Below are 21,578 nucleotides of genomic sequence, written 5' to 3' on the forward strand. Positions count from 1 at the left end.
ACTGTAATGATAAAGAGTTATTAGTGTGAATGAGTCTGATCTATAACAAACAATATAAACAACAACACTATATAACCTGAGTGAAGATCTGATACTGTAATGATAAAGAGTTATTAGTGTGAATGAGTCTGATCTATAACAAACAATATAAACAACAACACTATATAACCTGAGTGAAGATCTGATATTGTAATGATAAAGAGGCATTAGTGTGAACGAGTCTGATCTATAACAAACAATATAAACAACAACACCATATAACCTGAGTGATAAAGAAAGTCATTATTTATCAGATCTACTGTATTTACAGGTGTCAGACAGGCTGTTTTAGATAATAAAAGTTCAGGGTGAGACGTTATGAATTATTTACAGACAGCTGATAAACAATCATTGCTTTTATAGTCTTGAGTTACTCACCGCTGAGAGTAACAACGAATCTCTTGTTTAAAGTCTGATTGTTGCTGCTGATCTTCACTTTATAAACTCCAGAGTCTGTGATTCTGACATTTGTGATGATCAGAGATCCGGTCTGATTATCCAGCTTCAGTCTGTCTCTGAATCTCTCATCAGGATCATCATATAATCTTAGACTCTTGGCCTCTAGATCATGTTTAGCTATGAGTTTTCCTTCATCTCCAAACCTCCACACTATCAGCTCTTTTCTGTGTGTTTTAGTATCAGTCTGAAGAGAGACAGGATTCCCCTCCGTCTCTGATACACTCTTCATTTCACCTTTAAAAGCATCAATAACAGCTGGAGACTCTGCATGAGACAGATTTACAGATATTAAACATTAAACACAGTTACTGGCACTAGAATATTAACTTTAACAGTCAAGTATCTTGTGGTTACTCCATAAGGCATATATGAACCATATATTAATTAGTTTATGATATTTAATCTAATTTAAGTGCTGAATATAATTTTCCTTAAACATATTTCTTTAAGTGTATCTTTATTTGTGTTGATTGAGTCTGCTCCTTCTATAGGCGAAAGCTATTCTGTAAGATTGTTTTGTAAGATTTTCCAGCTGCAGTTTAAATATCAGCTTAATTGATTTTAATTTATAAAACAACAATAAACATCTAACATCTTCAAAACATCTAATTATTCAAAAATAGTGTCCTCACCATAGACATTAACACTGAAATTCAAACGTGAGGTCCCATGGTTGTGGTTGATCTCTAGTCTATAAAGTCCAGAGTGTTTAGTTCTCATGTTTGTGATTGTCAGAGATCCAGTCTGATCCAGCTGCAGTCTGTCTTCGAACATCTCAGGAACAATGGGATATGAAATATCATTTCCCTCGATTTGAGCAATGACTGAACGTGAATCCTTAAACCTCCACATCATCTGAATAATTCCCTGTATTTGAGTAAGATCAGGGTTTAGAGTGACTGAATCTCCCTCCATCACAGTCTTCACTTCATCTGTTCCAGCACCAAACACTCCTGCAGAACAAACACAAACAGTTTCTCAGAGATTAAACTCATGTAACACTGCTGCTCATGTTACTGAACAGAGTTCAACAGAAATCAATCTTGACTTATAAATAATATTTAACTTACTACAAGGCCACTATTATGCTTATTTATTAGTTCATAATTTTGTTTATTGGGTCAGCTAACTGGTTTGCATAACTTCATGTTCAAGAAAAATATATTTATTATTATTTACATTGTTGCAGCACCAGTTTTCACCCTCTGTCTGAATGCTCTATTTAATAGAATCCTCAAGAACAATAAAACTATAATTCCCCAACAAACGTTAAGACTGTGAGGTAATACACTTTCAAAGTTACATAATACAACACCAATAAGATAGTACCCCAGGTGACAAAATTACAGAACTGGTCTGTCATACATACACATGAAATGAATGGATAAAAATATCTCAAGAGTACCAGAATATCACTTTGAATATCCACATTTCTTAAGTGCATTGACTAATATGCTATGAACAAATATTAAATGCTGTGGGTCAGCAACAGGTGTGGCACACATGTCCTGAAAACAAGTGAAGCCAAATCATTTCGATCGCGCCCTGGTGGGTGGCTGAAGTATAGGTCATAAACCCCAACATTTCCATGTAAACAAATGTGACATGAGCTAAATGAAACAATCAAATTACACTTCAATTTCAAATTGATTTCTGTCATTTTAGGTAGCTATTATCACGTTGATGTATGTTCAACTGTTCATTTTTTAAACAGTTTGGTTTTAGTTAAGCTATCTGAGAATGCTTTGACGCACTAGCACAGTGCATGATTGCCTGGCAAGTCCAGAATGATATATCTTCTACAAGATATATCAGTCTGGTCAGTCCGCCCTCCATCGCGATTCAAGTCAACTCCAAACCCTACCGTGCAATCAGATTCGTTTATTTCAGTCCCTTCAATATAAACAAAGATTGCGCGCGGGAGACCCGAGAGTTTGTTCTATTCAGCCGTGAATTCAGTTTTAAATGACCAAAAACACATTAATTATTTACTTTTTGCTGTTGACTCTCTTGTCGCTTTGCTAATGTCATATCCACCCTTCTCTGATTGGTTTACTCCGCTTCCTGTTTGCTCGGATTTGCTCCGCCCTAGAAATCGAATTGATTCAATGGCCGACCAGACTCATCTGCTGGTACAGTGGTGAGGCTGGATTTTCCAGGCAAGGTGCATGATGCCTAAGGGAACATCTGCCAATTTCCCAACTGCTTAAAAACACCTGATCTGGGTAAATTAAGCTGACTTTTAACATTTAAAAAAATCCAAAGCTTGTAGTACATTAATATTTGTCAGACTGACTTACTGTAATTTTTGCCAGTATCTCGCTTACTGTATGTACTGTACACAAATATTTCCATTAAAAAAAGTTACTGCAATTCACCAATACATGTTAAAAAAAAACTTTTAGAGGAATTGCAGCATTTTTTTTTCTATTTCACCTGTACTAAATCATACTTCTAACTATAAACATACTACAACATTTAGAACATGAAAACATGATTTACTGTAAATAAAAAAAAAAAAGAATATTCGTATACTGTGTGTTTGTATACTATGTGACAGAGTTGTCAAAAGTACCGGCTTCGGTACCACATCAGTACTGAAATTTTAAAAATGTGACCCTTAAGTGATGTTGAGCGGATTCATAAACACCTCTGACCCTAACACAGACATATCAGATGAGCGCATCAACACAATCAGAGGTTTTTATGAATCCGCTCAAAATTTCAGTACCGATTGGTACCAAAGTCAGTACTTTTGACACTCTTCTATGGGTCATTCCGTGTCAAATCAACTAGAGGTCCCTGAATCAAATTTTTGATTTTGTTCATAAATTTTTTCTGTTGAAAGACAAACACAAATAGTGATGAAAGCCAAAATATTAAATGTCAGAGATGTATATTTATTGAGTAATCAAAATGACCATTTTCATCTGAGATTTGGAGCCAAATTAGAGGGATGTAAAAATGATTTTAGAAAGCTGGCAGCATCATTATTTTAGTTTTACACAGAGATTGGTAGGTCTATTAGTAAAATCTGTTGACCTTAGCAATCTTTGTTTCATTAAACACCAACAGTGACAGTTCAAACCTGGGAAAAAGCACTTCTTGTGTTTTGTGTCTTAAGTTTGCATGCCTGTAACTCAAGTAGTAAAGATATTTTATGCCGGTAACACAAAAAGTATTCAAGATCTCAATATCTTTCTAGATTCTCAAACTTAATAAACTTGTTGAATTTTACCCATTTTCAATGGTCACAAACCAAATGTAGGTAACTTTCTAAACAGACTCAACTATAGGGCCTTGAAAATGAAGATTTCAAAAGGGAAAGTTTATTAAGAATAAGAATCTACAAGGATATTAAGATATCTTGAATAATTTTAGAGTTGCAGGCATGCAAACTTGAGGCACAAAACACAAGAAGTGCTTTTTCCCAGGTTTGAACTGTCACTGCTGGCATATAATGAAACAAAGATTGTGAAAGTCAACAGATTTTACTAATAGACCTATCAATCTCTGTGTAAAAATAAAATAAAGATTCTGCCATCTGTACAAAGTCATTTTTTTCTCCCCTGTAAATTGGCTCCAAATCTCAGGTGAAAATGGTCATTTTGACCCCTCTACAAAATAATGGATTACTCAGTAAATATACACCTGTCATATTTAATATTTTAGATTTCATCACTATTTATGTTTGTCTTTCAACAGAAAAAGTATTAACAAAATTTGAGCTGGGGACCTCTGGTTGATTTGACACGGAATGACCTCTATTTGATATTGTCAATTAAGTATCAATTGGCCAGTGGCAGCAGTGTTCATTTCCCTTCCTGTCCATCATCTCACCTTTATCTGAACTAGCTGTGCTTCAGAATGCACTGCTCTATCTATTTGTTTGTAATTCATTTATTCTTAAACAGCTTCGATTCAGCCAGAATCAGTCTTCAACAGAGTCAGTCTTGTATCTTCTTTGGAACGTGAAAAAACTCTTTTGGCGAATTACAGTATTTTTTTTCTAAAAATATTTGTGCACTGTATATACGGTAGGGGTGTGACGAGATTTCATCGTGAGATTAAATTGTGACGAGATTTCTCGTTGAGGCGAAAAGCAGTCTTGTGATAGTGGGGGGCCAAGATGGCACTGTGATAGGTAGACGTGTTCTTGACGTCTCGTCAGGAAATTTTGAAATAGGACGATTATATAGCCATTATAATATAGACATTGCTATTTATGAACGGGTAAGTGATTGCGCTCATCACATTATCCTCCTTGTGCCAGTTTAGAAAATGAGTAGAAAAATAGGCAAACTTCCAACGTGACAGCACATGCCCCTATGTCAACTATGGAGCCTGTTCAAAATGCCGATGGAAACGATAATACCGTTTCCTTCGTGGAACTGATTTCGGAAAATATTGAGGAGCATAATTGGTTTGATTCAAGCAAGGTGGTGAAGTGAATTTTCTCAAATTTATTGTTTGTGAATTATCTTTGGTTATATGTTGTTCCTATTTCAAAAATAGAATTTGTTAGTGTTTGTTCAGATATAAGAGGTACTAGAATTGTTTTCTGTGTTTAATGGATTTTATGTTTAATTCTTTTTCTGTTATATCCTTAAATGTAAGGGGTTTACGTGATGCAGTAAAGAGGAAAGCTGTTTTTTTTTATTCTGTAAAAGCAGTGAGTCAGATATAATTCTTCTTCAGGAAACACACTCGTGTGAAATGGATGTAAAATTTTGGAAAAATCAATGGGGAAATACAATTTGCTGTAGCCATGGCTCTAGTCATTCTGCTGGAGTTTCGATTTTGTTGCACAAGTTTAAAGAGCACACACTAGGAGTGATGTCTTCCGATGAAGGCAGATGGATTATTTTATCGCTTCAGCAGGATAACTCAATCTTTACTATTTGTAATATTTACGGGTTTAATTCCTGATCTGCCAACAAGTCTCTCTAAATTCAAAGTACCCAGTACCCAGACTCTTTTGTGATTTTGGGTGGGGATTTTAATGAATGTGTGGATGATACCTTTGACAGATTTTCTCCCAGAAGCAACGATAGCCTGCATTTAAATATTAACATTTTATCATTATGCACAGAATTTTCTCTTACAGATACATGGCGTTTCTTTCACCCTGAGCTGCAGGAATTTACTTGGTCTAATAGTAATATGTCTTCCCAATCGAGAATTGACCTCTTCTTGATCTCTTCCTCAGCTCTTCAATTTGTTATAGATGTTTCTCATTCTTTTGCACCCATCTCAGATCATAAACAAATAAATTTAAAATTGTGTTGCAACACTGATAAAACTCCAAAGTTACGTGGTTATTGGAAATGTAATATTTCTCTCCTAAAAGCTGCTTCCTTCAATGATGGTATTAAGAACTTGTTTTCGGATATATATTTTCTACAAATTTTAGTGATGGTTATAGAGCGAAATGGGAATTCTTTAAATATAAGGCTAGGAAGATCGCCATTAGAAGAAGTAAAGATTTAAAAGCCTCTAAAAAAAAAAAAAAAAATGCATGAACTCCTAAATAAAATAAATGCTTTAATGCAAAAAGCCTTAACTCAGGAGGAAGATCTGCTTTTGAGAGAAGTTTACAAATTAATCAAGCTTACTTGGATGTGGCTAGAGGGGTCTTTATTAGGTCAAAATCCAAATGGCTAGAGGAAGGAGTGACTAATTCCAGTTAATTTTTTGCATAAGAGAAGAGGAATTGCAGGAGAAATTCATTGACCGTTTTAAAGGTCCCATTTTTCGTAGTATTTTGAAGCTTTGATTGTGTTTATAGTGTGCAATATAACATGTGTTCATGTTTCGCGTGTAAAAAAACACAGTATTTTTCACATAATTTACTTATCTGTATACCGCTGTTTCCACTTTCATAAAAACGAGCTGATGACTTCCTTGTTCTATGAAGTCCCTCCTTCAGAAATACGTAACGAGTTCTGATTGTGCCAGCGGTTCCTGTGTTGTGATTCGACAGCAGCTTCTACTCCATCTTTCAAAAATAATCTTTGTGCAAATCCGGCATTAAATTGATTGAGATTGAGGAAGCTGTCCTCAGCAAAATGTGATGCACATAGTTTTACATGTGGATTATAATTTTCGGGAACCGAGTTAAACATAAATTGTAACCATTGATCTATAAGTACAGCGTCCCTGGGAAGGCCAAACAAAGGTGTTTGGACTGCGGGATGAAAATAACAGCGTTTCGACGACATGGCGACAAACACACTCTACAAACGCAACTCTTGTGTATTCCTGTGGGAGGAGGTTAGTCAAAAAACTGTTTTAGTGACGTCATTAAAGAAGGAAGTAAAGGGATGTAGTCCAAACTGGCCGTTCGATGTAGGCGACTTCTGTTAAATAAAATATCTCGCTTGGCATTGAACTTTGAGCTTTAAAATTTTACAGATTTTATTTATACTCTAACAACAACATTACACACTAACTAAAGTTTGAAACATGGGATCACGAAGAACGGGACCTTTAAATATTAATGGTGTCAAGTGCACTGATCCTAACCTAATTTCTAATTTTATCACAAGCTTTCATGACAAACTTTACACTTCTGAATTTAATATGGATAATTGTGAGACTTTTGTCGAAACAATTAAAAACTATATTCCTACCATTGATAATGACTTTAAAGACCTTTGTGAATCTACTTTAAGAATTGGGGAAATTAGATCTGCTCTCTTCTCTATGAAGAAAGGGAAATCCCCCGGTTTTGACGGATTCTCTGTCGAATTTTACGTCCATTTTTGGGACTTAATAAAATCCCCTCTGCTTTGCATGTACGAAGAATGTGTTGCACAGAAGGAAATGACTACATCAGTGAAACAGGGTATAATTTCTCTTATTCCAAAACCTGAAAAAGATTCTCTCTTAATTGATAATTGGCGACCAATTACACTCTTAACAGTTGATTATAAGATCTTGGCCTTGGTTTATGCTAATAGATTGAAACTTAAGCTTAAATCAAATTATTGCAGAAACGCAGTCAGGTTTTGTCAAAGGTAGTCATATTAGCAATAATATAAGACTTGTTTTAGATTTACTGGATTATGTTGATTTTGTGCACTCTAAAGCCATTATTCTTTTCTTAGATTTTTATAGGGCCTTCGACACCATTGAACATGGATTTCTCCTGCAATCTCTCAAACTGTTTGGTTTTGAGGATTCTTTTGTTAACATAATTGAAATGTTTTATAAAAGGAATTAGTAGTTCCGTCATGGTCAATATGCACACCTCCCAAAGATTTGCTATAATGCGTGGTGTCAGACAGGGTTGCCCAATTTCACCCTTTCTATTTATTTTTGTTACTGAGCTATTGTCATTGAGTATTAGGCACAATCAGAACTTAAAAGGCATCTCCATCTTCGATAGGGAAATCAAAATTTCACAGCTGGCTGATGACACCACTCTTTTTTCAAAAGATAAAAGTCAAATTTCTAGTGCCATTAAGATCGTATGCTGGGTTAAAGTTAAATATGTCCAAACGTGAGATAATGTCTCTGCATAATTGCGACGACACGTTAGTTGATGGTATTCCAGTCAAAGTCATTTATGTAACTAAAAATTTAGTAGCCAGACAGCAACTTAATTTTTCTAGTCGGATTAAGAAAACCCCAAATATTTTTAATCTTTGGTTACAAAGAAATCTATCTCTCTATAGTAGGGTTCTTCTCTCTAAAGCAGAAGGTCTTTCTCGCTTCGTGTATCCTTCACTCTCTGTATATGAACTATATGTGACTGATTTTACTGCTAAAGGTGTCAATAAAATTTTCCTTGACTTTATATGGAAAAACAGGTCTTGATTCTTAACACTTCCTTTAGATATTTGACTCTACATACAAATGTCTTTTATTTCTTAATTCTAATGTTCTCCTGAAGGTGTTTGTATATTTGTGTGGTTATGAATACAAATAAAAAATAAAACATTTAAAAATTGCGATAATGTTAGGGTGAAATTAGGAAAGAATATACCATCGCTACGTTTACATTACATCCACTGTTGTTTTGCTTTTTATAGAAATAAAAAACATTTAATTCAGTTGGATAACAGTCGCTGCGGTATGCGCGATCGCGAAAGTGAAAGTAAACGCGAGCGCGTGTTCAAGTGCGATTTCAATACCCCGCATTTTGAAAGCGGCTCCCTGATGAATGCAAATATCTCTCAGTATGAAAGCTATCTTAGGCTGGGCTGTGTAGTTGTAAGCATCTCTCAGCTCTGTATCATGCTTAAAGAAAAATTTGGTCTCTATTTGCACTTTGAATATTGAGAGAGTGCTTTGGTTATGGTTGCACTTACTGTTTGCACTTAAGACTAAAAGAAAACTGTTATTTATTTTTCATGGTAACACCTTACAATAAGGTTTCATTAGTTAACGTTAGTTAACTTTACATGAACTAAGGAAGAACAATACCTCTACACCATTTTAGTTCATGTTAATTTTGACATTTACTAATACATTGTTAAAATCAAAAGTTGTATTTGTTAATGCACTATCATGAACTAACCATGAATGACTATTTTTATTAACTAACATAAACAAAGATTAATAAATACTGTAGCAAAGATATTGCTCATTGTTGATGTTTGTTAATACATTAATGTTAATAAATGAGACCTTAATGTAAAGTGTTACCATTTTTATTTATACTGTTTTTATTTCTATGATCAGTTTGTGGAGGTTAGGAGGTTAAAAGTTGTAGAAGCTCATAAATCATGTACAGTAAGGTCTGAAGAGACTGAAATCATACAGTAGAGAAGTCAGTCAGTTGAGTTATGGCAAAACCTTTTACAGTACTTTATTATTGTATTATTGTATATAGTTATTGTTGTATTTTACTGCATATGATAATTCACACTAAGAAAGTAGAACTGAAATGACATTTATTACAAGATGATTAGTTAAAACATTTCAAATACACCAGCAGATTATTTTTCTAATCATGGATTTCTTAAAAATAGTGTGTAAAAATCTTGTCTCATTCTCGTGAACTCAATCTTGTATCTAGTCTTGTCACGTGAGATGTGTCTCGTCACACCCCCTATACGGTAATGGAGGTATTGACAAAATTTCACCTGCACTATGTCAGTCTGGTCACTAGGAACGTACAGCCTTTGAACATGGAGAAAAAAAAACAAAAAAAAAAAAACATTTAGTTGAATTTAACTTTTTCATGAAAATATTTGTGTTACTGTACGCATGTTAGGGGAGGTGGTCTAAAGCAAGATACAGGCAAAATATAATAAATCAGTTTGCCCACACTGGGCATTTACTATGGCCCTGTAAACATTATCTGAAATAAATATTTGACTTAGTTTCAAAGTGAGGGGAATTCGCAGACCGTCCCTAAAGCAGCCCAGGTGAACATGCAGCGAATACAAAGATTATACACTAAGAAGCAACGCTCAGTATAACGTTCCATTGAAACACCGGCGCTCAGCAGCAGCCCTGCGTTTCCGCCATTTTGGGGTGAAAGCGAGTCGGCAGTCCACTAGTTTCTATGGCAATATCAGCAGCATATTAAAGCTGAAATCCAATCTGAATGATGAAAACACAGAATAAAATACTATCACTGGAGATCATCAAATCCTTTTTACAGTTTATTTTACACACTTTGTGTTTAAGTCTTCCACTTTTTCACAAAACCTTTGCTCTCTAGAAACCCAGTCAGTTTGGGTTAAATTCTTTAAAAGGCTTATAAACACTGAATTAATACCAACATATAAAATTAAATTAATGACATGCATCAGAAAAATTGGGAAAGTTGGACAATAAATATATGAATATAACAGCTTGATTTTGCAGTGTTGTCTAATGCCTGTTAAAGCAAAAGTGTCCAAAAGTGTGAATTATGGGATAACGGACACAGCAATGCATCATGTGTTATAAGATCATTATGTTTGTAGTGTGATCCATTAAAACGTACAAAATAGCCTATTTCAATTCAGACCTCGATATTATTACTATTACTCCACTAGGACTGAAATATATTGCTCACTGTAAACATGATGATCTTACATTTATTAATTTACTATTAATAAACGTGTACATTTGCATAAAATGGAAATACTCAATAAAGCAGGCTAACTATTCAGATGGATGAATGGTTGGATTCCACAACTGGTAAAATAAAACATAAGACAATACAACATTTACTGTAGGATCATACAATTTACTGATGGCTTTATTTAAAAAACTGTTCTACTGCGCTTCTGATTTGGCAGTGAAATTCGCCGATTTTGGGTGCATAAGATGTGAAGTTATTATTTTCACCCCATAATGGCGGCCGCGCTGCCGGAGCAGTGGCTGTTACCTAAACATGATCAGTGTCGCTTCTTGGGTTCTCTTTGGTGAATATCAAACTCGTGCCCCTGTCCCTTTAATCGTGAATGTGCCCTATTCGGTCGTGTCGCGGTTTGTTTATTTAATTCGTAAACAGCTTCCATTCAACAATAGAGCAACGTGTATAAAAGCGCAGGAGACACTACAGATAGTGAAGGACAAGTTAAAAAGGGGTGGCGAATGTCGGTCCTGCAGAGCTATCACAAATATAAAAACTCCCCTGCCCGAAGCTCCCCAGTAACCATTAAAACCTAGTTTAGCTTGTTCAGAGTTTAATTTGAAGGAAAACTCTTCAGGGCTGATTTTCCAGGATCATGTTGTCCACCTCGGTCATACTGTTTCCAGTGTCAAGAGTGAAACCGAAAGTAGTAAATATAATAAACATAGTAAATATAATAAACGGAATCATGAACTTACCGCACATTAGTAGAACAATCTGAAATAACCTGAAATTGTTCTTCATACTGTTGATTCCAGCAAAACCTGATTTCGATGAATATTATTAATGCTCAATGTTGTTTCTGAATCACACCCTCCCGACCGACAGACAGACAGCGATGAGTGTGAACAAACCCAGCTAATACATATAGAGAGATCTTAATACCGACTGATACTGATGAATACATTTTCATTAGGCTACAAATTATATGCTACTAAAGAATTAATTTAAGGTTTCCAGATCTGAAAGACTGTAGAGAAGCTCAGAAACCTGTAATAGCGGAGACTACAACAGTTCCCTTTCTGTGCAGCGGATCGCAAGCTAAAATTGAGCATTACTGCCATCTGCTGTTTGAATGGACCAGACAATTCTCTTTTTTTCTCTTGCTCAAACTCTGTTTTGAGCTCTTGGACAACAGCCTACAATACAAAATATGCAATAGGAAGGTGTAGACTAGTTTACAGAAATAAAGAAAATGAAAATGAGAAACACATAGTAAAAATAAATAAATCAATAAATCACAGTATTCTACCAACTTGATGCAACGATCTTTAAGTATTAATCAGAGTTATCTTTGGAATGATAACAAATTAATGATTTTATATTTTTCGTTATGTTTACTTTTGTGGGCGTTGACTTTCAATGATAAGAACACACAACAAACTCGAATTACTTAAGCTCATTTTCTCATTTTAAATGTCTGGAGTGGTTTGACACATCAGACAGTTAATCTCGTTCATGATAGGAATGTATTATATATATACATATATATACACACACACACACACACACACACAATATACACACATACGTTGTATATGTGCCAAACAGACAGACAGACAGACTGATGTGTAAATAGTAAGACACAAAAGATTTGTAAATTACAAAAAAGACTTTAAAGTAACATCTATTGATACATTCCCATCATTAATACTAAGTTCCGTTTATAATTAAGAAAAGCGTCATGCATCCACACTCATTTTAAGTATTGTTTCATTCATTTTCCTTAGTTATGGGGACCTTTATTTTGTAGTTTGCGTGGTAGCAGGTTGCGATGAAATTAAAGGCGAAATTTGCGATGAAATTAAGGCTAAATGAACACACATATAATTTTGAAAGATTCCACTGTCAGACTGTTTGGAAATTCACATATAAACATTAAAAAATGATATCACAGCTTAGAATGCAACTGTTTATTTGTTTTGTTTTGTTTTTAATGTTTTATTTGTTTACACTATGGAACAACAAACTCAAAACATAGCAACAATTAAGAATAACACCAATAGAATAATAATAATAATAATAATAATAATAAAAATCAGTAGGCCTTCCATAGTTCAAAGCAGTAAAGTCCATAACAAAAAAGAAAAGGAAATAAGAGGGCATCACACAAATGAATAAAAATTACACATTAAATACAGTAAAGAGTTTGTAGGCCGTGCAAATTGTACATGTTTTAAGAGTTTTTTTGTTAAGTGAGAGGAAATTGTAAGTAAATAATGTTTTATCTCTTGAAGGAATACTACAAAAAAAGGTTTGCAATTTGAAAATTTACATTTATGAATATAAAATCTACATAGAAAGAGAATTAGGTTTATTATAAAGCAGGCATTTGAATCCACTGCAAAGAAACCAAAAACAACAGATTTAGGATTCATTGAAAAACCTTGTAAGATAGTACTTGAGATAAAAGAACGAACATCTTTCCAGAGCTGAAACGTATAGTTACATGACCAAAACAAATGAAGAAGTGTTTCAGTATCATTCTGACAAAAGGAGCATTTAGTGTCAAAATCTGATCCAAATTTTTTCTTAAGAAAATGTTTGACAGTGTAAATATTATGGAGTAATTTAATAGTTATTTCTTTTATTTTATTCGTGAGGAAAAATCTTTGTTGCATGGACCATATATTTTTCCAGTTTGGATTATCAAAATTGTTGTTCCAATATGAGACTGCAGGGGAGGCTGCACTCTTAGAAGAGGTCGAACCTTTGGAGTTCAATAAAGAACTTTACAGTGCAAATATGAACTTCTAACTATCAAAAAGGTTCAAAGTTGAACTTACAGGTAAAATGGTTATTTGGAAGTTCTTTTTAGAACCTTTGTTGTGGTAACAGGGTTCATATTAGAACCTGTGTGTAGTTAAGGTTCGTTTATGAACCTTTTCTAATATGATTGGAGTGTACAGTCGATACAGTGTTTCATCTGTACCCCGGACCTCCCCGCACATTTCTATAAATTGCATCATAACATTGAAAGACACCATGTTTTTTGTCCATTTTTAAAGCATAAACTAAGAAGACCAAGAATAAAAATTCAGTTTTACATTCATAAATGGACAAGAAGCTGTTCAATGTTAAATGGAGAGGTGACGTGAAATTCTTAGCCCTAAAAATAGACTGTGTTCAATATCTTCCGCTTAGACAACCGTATAAATATTCCCCAATTGAAAAGGACACTATGCAGTTTTAGAGCAAAAATCATGAGTAAAGTGTGATGCACAGGCAATTTATTTTATGTTTCATCTCTCCTTCTGTTCCAACTTTATCTACTTTGTTATTAGCTCATGTTTTAGAAAACATTTCATAATTGTATTGTGTAAGGTTTCATCAGGAAGATTATTTTTTTCTTTATTTAGTTTATTATTATTATCATCATTACTACTACTACTACTACTACTATTGCTTTTACTACAGCTGTTGTTAATCATTTATGTGCTGAGATTGCTTGTGCCTAAATGTTTTTACAAAATAAGAATACTGACAAATAACTAGCAATTCAAAAGTACATTATTTTCACTCAAAGTAAACGAGATTATTAATATTGTTTCGTTTTTAAGCATGAATAAGCAAATCCTTGAAAATGCTTTAAATGTTTTCTGTATCTGGGCTTTGGTACGCAACGCAATGCACTGAATCTCCACAAGTCTCTCTCGCGCAATGATGTCAGTGGTCACGTGGAAAAAACCGTTACAAATTTTGAAGCGGCAGCAGCGGGACCGAGTGGGACTGAGCGGAACGACACAAAAATCTGAGGTAAGACAACATAACGTCTCAAATAAACTATTAACTTTTTGAAAAGCTATGAAACACCTATTTAATGTCATAATAACTTTAAGGTGTGTGATAATGAATAAATGACGACGGGCCTAAGCAGACACGTCGTGTTAATGCGGCCACAATATTGTCAATTTAACGGCCTGGAGAAATAATTCCGGGTGTACCACTTACTACACCTTTTCCACATGTACTATTTCAAGATATTTTGCCGTTTTTTATCCTTACTGTGTGTGCGCGTGTGTTTGCGCACACACACAGAGAGAGAGAGAGAGAATTTAGTAAAAAATGAAAAGTTTATTTTTATTCATATTTTATAACGCATTGTTTTCTAAATTGCAATATTTCTCTGCATATAGAGGCAAGAATGAGCTCAGAGCTGATTCACTGGAAAATCCATGTGGCTGACTGGTTGATGGCAACAGTTTCCAGGTGATCATCCCTACATTTCAAGGTTTATCTCACAAAAATGCACACTCTGTTTAATTTCCCTATTGCAGCAAAACAGACATTTTCACAGTTAAGCAGATATGACATTCTACTATTGAATCCTGTTGTTTTAACAGACAATGGAATTGATGCAGACACTTGAATGAACCTAACTGAAAACTATGATACCTAAAATATTCCCTAAATTGAAGGATCAAGTTAAATTCATAAGATTAGAAGAAAACCTAAAGACTGAGATGCCTACCAAGACCACAAACACCATTCATGTGTAAGTTTATTACATCTACTCTTAAAGTTTTAAAAAAGTATGTGGACACCTCTATTAATTATTATTAACATTTTTTAATTACTTAATAGGTTGTACTGAAGAATTCAGTGACTAGCATTTTCTCACATGTATGTATTTAGTTGACACTGTTATCCAAAACAACTTACATTGCTTTAAACTTATATTGCATTCCCGTTTTGGAATGGGATGCCCATCAACTTGTATAGGTGTGATGGTTAGGTTTCCACATACTTTTAGCTAAACTATATTGCTATCATTACAAATTACTGAGCTGTTATTACCATTATAACATGCACCTCTCTGCAGTTTTTTGTTTCTGTAGGACTTGATTTGGTATTTCACATGGATCAATCTCAACACAACGTATTGCTCAAACAGGGTGACCAGAAATTTATCAGCTACCCCACTAGCAATACAAAAAAACTTAAGGAGAGTGGAGATTTTTTTTCTTTATAAAATGTATTTATTACTTTTTTTTTTTATCACAAAGCAAATGGAGTTAAAAAATAATCTGTTTGATCAGATGTGCACATATATATCTTAATTCCCACAGTGAAGTACAGGTAAGTGCATAATTTTAAAGAAAGATGGAGGGTAAAATTGCCTCTCTTTAATTTCAGGTAAAGCAAGCAAACAATACAACAAGGTTAGTTTAGCCCTGGTTACCAAAAACCAGTCTTAAGTGACAAGACTGGAAGAGTGTATTTAAGAACGTGTCAAAGAGCCCTGCATTATAACATAGCCCAGCCTTTTATAGTATTTTAAATAATATTATTTTTAAAGGAGTCATGGTGTCACGGACAGAAGGAGACAACGTAATACAGTTCACAAAGGTTTATTATTGCAGGTGGCAGAGATGGGGAGAATAAACAGGTTAGTAGATTGAATGATGACAGGTTGAATGAAATCAGCTGGATGATAACAGTCTCTTTGTATTTGTAGATGATGGTGAGCGGATTGGTCTGGACTGAAGACAAAGGATGATGAAGGTGAGGGATCTCAATTATGAGACGAACAGGTAAGGAACCAGGTAAGTGACACATGGCATGAGATGCTTAAAAACTAATTCAAGAAAGATCACATTTGGCTGGTATTGAAAGACTAAATTAAATTCGTAGCAGGTTTAGCAAAGTAAGGAAATGGGTTATTTTACCAAGGGTCCAAGGACTTGTGACACTAAAAATATGGCAAGTATTGTAGATGTAAGTATGCCAAATGAAATAACACCTTTTCACTTACATAGCTAATATATATAAACTGAAGGGCTCTTTGACATGTTCTTACATACACTCTTCCAGTCTTGTCTCTTAAGAACTGTGCCCGGTTGCATAAAGCACCTTAAAGGGTTAGTTCATTTATTACTGACCCTCATGCCGTTCTACACCTGTAACACCTTCATTAATCTTCGAAATGCAAATTAAGATATTTTAGTTGAAATCCGATGGCTTCATAGCCAGCAATGACATTTCCTCTCTCAAGATCCATTAATGTACTAAAAACACATTTAAATCAGTTCATGTGAGTACAGTGGTTCAATATTAATATTATAAAGTGACGAGAATATTTTTGGTGTGCCAAAAAAAACTAAATAACAACTTATTTAGTGATGGCCAAATTCAAAACACTGCTGCAGGAAGCTGGTGTAGTATTTTTGGCACAGAAATACAGTACTCCGTCATTCGTCCAACTCGTGTTTTGAAACTTTGGCCATGTTTAGCATGAGAATCCAACCCTTTAACAGTGTAAATAAGTCAGAATATAGCATTATACCCCCCTTTAAGCTTCAGAGCGTTATGAATCAGCGTGTCGAATCATGATTCGGATTGCGCGTCAAACCACCAAACTGCTGAAATCATGTGACTTTGGCGCTCCGAACTGCTGATTCGACACACTCATCATCACTATTTAAGTCCTTATTTTGTTTTTCTGGCACACCAAAAATATTCTCGTGGCTTTATAATATTAATATTGAACCACTGTACTCACATGAACTGATTTAAATATGTTTTTAGTACATTAATGGATCTTGAGAGAGGAAGTGTCATTGCTGGCTATGCAGGCCTCACTGAGCCATCGGATTTCAACAAAATATCTTAAATTAGTCCACTTTCAAATAAAATTTTCCTGATAATTTACTCACCCCCATGTCATCCAAGATGTTCATGTCTTTCTTTCAGTCGAAAAGAAATTAAGGTTTTTGATGAAAACATTCCAGGATTTTTCTCCTTATAGTGGACTTAGGTGGACCCCAAACGGTTGTGGGTCAAAATTAATTAGTTTCAGTGCAGCTTCAAAGAGCTTTAAATGATACCAGATGAGGAATAAGGGTCTTATCTAGCAAAAAGATTGGTCATTTTCTAAAAAAAATCAAATGTATATGCTTTTTTATAAACAAATGATCTCCTTCAAGTGGTTCCGGCAAAACCGCACTTCCGTATTCTTCAAAAAGCTTATGCTGTATGTCCTACGCCTTCCCTATTCTACTTACGGAAAAAACGAAATGGTGCTGCATTCGTTCCATAAGTTGAATAGGGAAGGCGAAGGACGTATAGGGTATGCTGTTTGAAGAATACGGAAGTGGCAGAACCACTTGAAGGAGATCATTTGTTTATATAAAAGCATATACATTTTAAAAACAAATTAGAAAATGACCGATCGTTTCGCTAGATAAGACCCTTATTCCTCATCTGGTATCATTTAAAGCTCTTTGAAGCTGCACTGAAACTGTAATTTTGACCTTCAACCATTTGGGGTCCAGTGAAGTCCACTATAAGGAGAATAATCCTGGAATGTTTTCATCAAAAACCTTCATGTCTTTTCAACTGAAGAAAGAAATACATGAACATCTTGGATGACATGGAGGAGAGTAAATTATCAGGAAAATTTAAATGGAAAGTGAACTAATACTGTAAGGTGTGATTTCTCCTTAACTAAGGGAATGACTTAAGGGTGTTGTATAATACCTGTTTTCTTAGGTAAAAGAAACCGTTAAGTGTTTCACGACAGCAATCCAGGTTTTGCCATTATAAAATTCTGCTGTTGCCATGGACACGTTATTTGTTAATACTAAAATTGGGATTTCTGCCGTCATTCACTCACACTCATGTCATTGCAAACCCATAAGACATTCATTCATCTTTGGATAACAAATAAAGATATTTTTAATATTCTCTCATCATTTATGTCCATTCATTGAAAGACTGAATAAGGCTGTTTTGGAAGCTTGAATGTGCGCGCAAACACAAGAACCAATGAGATTTGTTCTTGCACGTGATGCACACATTTCCGCATCCGTTGACCATAAGAGATATAAATACGTATGTAATTCCATCAATGTTTATGTGAATAAACACCTAAATTACAATTTGTTCATCATATAAAGCAGTCGATCGTGTCTTGTTAGAATACTTGGATTGAACCTGCTCACTCCTTGTAACACTTGGGGAAAAAGGTGAAGTTTTCCAAACCTTATGTTATACTTAGGGAAATGACAGTTAAGGGGCTTTATGCAACACATCGTTTTTAAAAGGATTACTTAAGGGATATTCTTAGGGTTTATGATGTTTCGCCTAAAGAAACCCTTAAGTAACACTTAAGGGTGTTGCAGAAAATAACCGTTAAGTTTAAGGGAAACATAAGGGCGATCTTATGGGAAAATTACACTTAAGGTGCTTTATGCAACCGGGCACTGGTATTTTGTAACAATGGCTGAGCACACCTTGTTGAATTGTTCGCTTGTTGGAGACCTGGAAATATAGAGAACTGTTTTTACTCTCCACCATTCTCTAAAATTACACACTTGCTTAATAATATATTTCTTTTGTTTTTTTAGATGGACAATCTGTCTGACCAAGATGTGTATCAAAAGAGGTCAAGGGCAGTTGGGGTAAGTGTCCCAGACAGAATCAACTTAAGTTTTTTAAGAATAGCAGACATATTTTTGTGGGTAGATTTATTCAGGAGAAGATGATTACAGCATTGGGATCCACTTGGATAAAATGAAAACCAAATGCTTGGAGATCACCAAATCCTTTTAGAGGACTAAATGACACGGACAAAGAGTGAGAGGACAGACTATATGAAACATCACTCCACAAAGGAAATATTATCATTATATCCAGCCCTTAATGTCCCCTCAGTTGTGAGTAAAATTGTGTTTCAAATTGTGACTTAAAAGCAAATAATAATGGAAATTATGTATCATTTAATACGTTTATATTGAATACATACATGTTATACTGAATATAACATTATTCTCTTCTTGTTTAGGAACCACGTACACCCAACCCTGTGCTGTATATACTGTAAATGGTGCCTTGTGTAACAGGTATACAAAGTATACTAGTAAATATTGTTATAATTCACACAAAATTGTTCATATACGTTTTATGATACCTGATCTAAAGGTGCGCTTCTCCTTTAAGTGATGCGAGGTCACAGTATGACCTAATTTCCTGTCCTGTCTCCTCCTCTTCCCTTTTGAAATGTGATTCGATGGAAGAGGTAGGTTTCTTTTGTCATCCTGTTAATTTTATTTAATCCTAATGTTAATTATATCTTTTATATCTTTATTTCAACCCAATATGTATATGTAAAGTACTGTTTTATCTATCATTGGGATTATTTTTGATATTTTACATTCTTTGAGATATATTTCTGTCTTTATGTGAGACCAGCACATGGTAATGGAGGCGCACCATATTTGTTTTATAGAGTGTTATAAGGGCCACTCGATCTGAGGCTGCTTATTTGTCTCTGTTAAACAGGTATGTTTTCTATATTATTTTCCTTATGTTCATGTTTTCTTCCGCCCTTTTGAAATGTGATTCGATGGAAGAGAGTGTTATAAGGGCCACTCAGTCTGAGGCTGCTTATTTTTCTCTTTTACTCAGTAAAAAGATCCAGTGAATCGACTGCTTGCTGTCCCGTGTCTGTTTCTGCATCCACACAACGTAACAACGCAGACCAAGTTTTAATACCCGGTGTCGCTGGCCGCACATCACGCTGGGCATAAGCGAGCCGCACAGGTTACACTTGGATGCAGTCTGTTTTAGAAATAATGATGCAAGGGGAGAAGGTCTGTGAAGTAGACGATATGACCAGGTCATATGACCATGTTATTCTAATGACAATGTACTTCATCTTCAACCTTGAATATGCTTCAAAGCCGAGAAACACTCTAACATTATTTGAAAAATAAAAATGTCCTGTTTAATGTCCTGTTCAAACATTATCTTAAAAATTATATATAAATGAAAAATTTAATAATATAGAAATGATAGATATTCAGCTACATTCTGTTAAAAGTTGATGGAAATGTATAGATTAATGAATGAATTAATTTATTTATTTGATTGTTTATTTATTTGAATTATAAAAAACAATATTCCTTTTTTCTCTGTCCATTGGTGCCTGTGCTCACATTTTATATTTATGTATTAAACATTTTATAGACAATCATTGTGTTCTGTATTCAGTGTTTTGAAATGGGATTAAGATATAGTTATACAAGTTCCCATTCAGTCGGTCACGTTCGACGTACGTCGGACAGACCGACGAATAGGAATCTCGCTAGAGAGGCCAATCTACTTCGAGTGTAACTAAACGAGCCAATGCACATTGGCATGCAATCATCTGCATCAGCTGCTCGCCTCGCAGCGCGGGTATATAATGAGCAGCAGGTGCGTTGCATCTTCAGCTTTTCGCTTCGGAGCCAAACCTTCTATGAAGACAGCTACTGAAAACGAGTGTGGTGAACGAGTCTCTCTTCAAGACGTCTCTTTGTTGCGAGGTGCAGGCGGACAGCGCAGCAGCGGGGCCGATTCTCCTTTTGTTTTTGTTTTTGCCTTTAATTTGATTGAGCAAAGCTGTAATCAGCGTGAAGGCCGTTCTCACGGCTGGTGAAACGGTGCGCCTAGAGCGCTAAAAAGCTGTTGTTACAGCTGGTAAGAGGAGCGCCTTCAAGGAGAGTGCACACGACAGGCTGCACATTCCCTGTCTGTGCTGCAGCGGCTATTCCCCTGCGTGCTTCAGCACCTAAAAGAGTCAGTCCTTGAAAGAGCTAACACGAGTAGTTCGCGTCTTTTTAAAGATGTCGTTCTACTTGTGTGTTTCTGGATGCGGTCGTTACCTGGCGCCTCGGGATGGTCACCAGCGCTGTATCGCGTGCTTGGGCTTAAGGCACGCTGAGGCAGCGTTTGTGGATGAGTCATGTACCCATTGTGGGAAGATGACCATCGCGGAGTTGCGGTCGAGACTCCACTTTCTGCAAAGGGGTGGAGTCCCGGTCCCGACGCCTCGCTCCAATCCTCCTCAGAGGGTTGCTGCGAGCGGCGGGGCTGGTGACTTGAGGATAACGGTGAGCGCGCTTCCTTCGGGGAACCAACCCCCTAGGAACCCTCCCCCCTCGTGCGCTCCGCAGCCAGTAGAGCTGCCCTCGGAACGTGGTGGACCACCCCAGAGGTGTGTACCATCCGTTTCCTTCGG

General features: G+C 35.5%; 1 protein-coding gene and 1 long non-coding RNA gene across 6 annotated transcripts in view; one reads left to right on the plus strand and one right to left on the minus strand.

The window, feature by feature from the left end:
- Nucleotides 1-11,598, minus strand: part of LOC137029721 (uncharacterized) — a 29,828-nt gene extending 18,230 nt beyond the window's left edge. The window contains exons 1-3 of the mRNA XM_067399385.1: nt 11,275-11,598; nt 1,131-1,451; nt 418-762 (exon numbers count right to left, since the gene is read on the minus strand). Coding sequence (XP_067255486.1) covers nt 418-762; nt 1,131-1,451; nt 11,275-11,320 — 712 coding nt within the window. The 5' untranslated portion in view covers nt 11,321-11,598. The remainder of the gene's footprint in view (nt 1-417; nt 763-1,130; nt 1,452-11,274) is intronic.
- Nucleotides 11,599-13,282: 1,684 nt separating this feature from the next.
- Nucleotides 13,283-20,095, plus strand: LOC137028941 (uncharacterized). Of its 5 annotated transcripts, none has more exons than XR_010896227.1 (8): nt 13,283-14,332; nt 14,713-14,785; nt 14,920-15,071; nt 18,925-19,233; nt 19,362-19,419; nt 19,517-19,595; nt 19,806-19,858; nt 19,985-20,095. It is a non-coding gene; the product is annotated as an uncharacterized lncRNA (long non-coding RNA). The 5 variants fall into 5 exon arrangements; XR_010896228.1 differs by having other exon boundaries at nt 18,925-18,978; nt 19,069-19,419; XR_010896230.1 differs by having other exon boundaries at nt 14,713-14,807; nt 18,925-19,419.
- The last annotated feature ends 1,483 nt before the right edge of the window (nt 20,096-21,578 follow it).

Source organism: Chanodichthys erythropterus, chromosome 2 (genome assembly GCF_024489055.1).
Source record: "Chanodichthys erythropterus isolate Z2021 chromosome 2, ASM2448905v1, whole genome shotgun sequence".
Classification (NCBI taxonomy): domain Eukaryota; kingdom Metazoa; phylum Chordata; class Actinopteri; order Cypriniformes; family Xenocyprididae; genus Chanodichthys; species Chanodichthys erythropterus.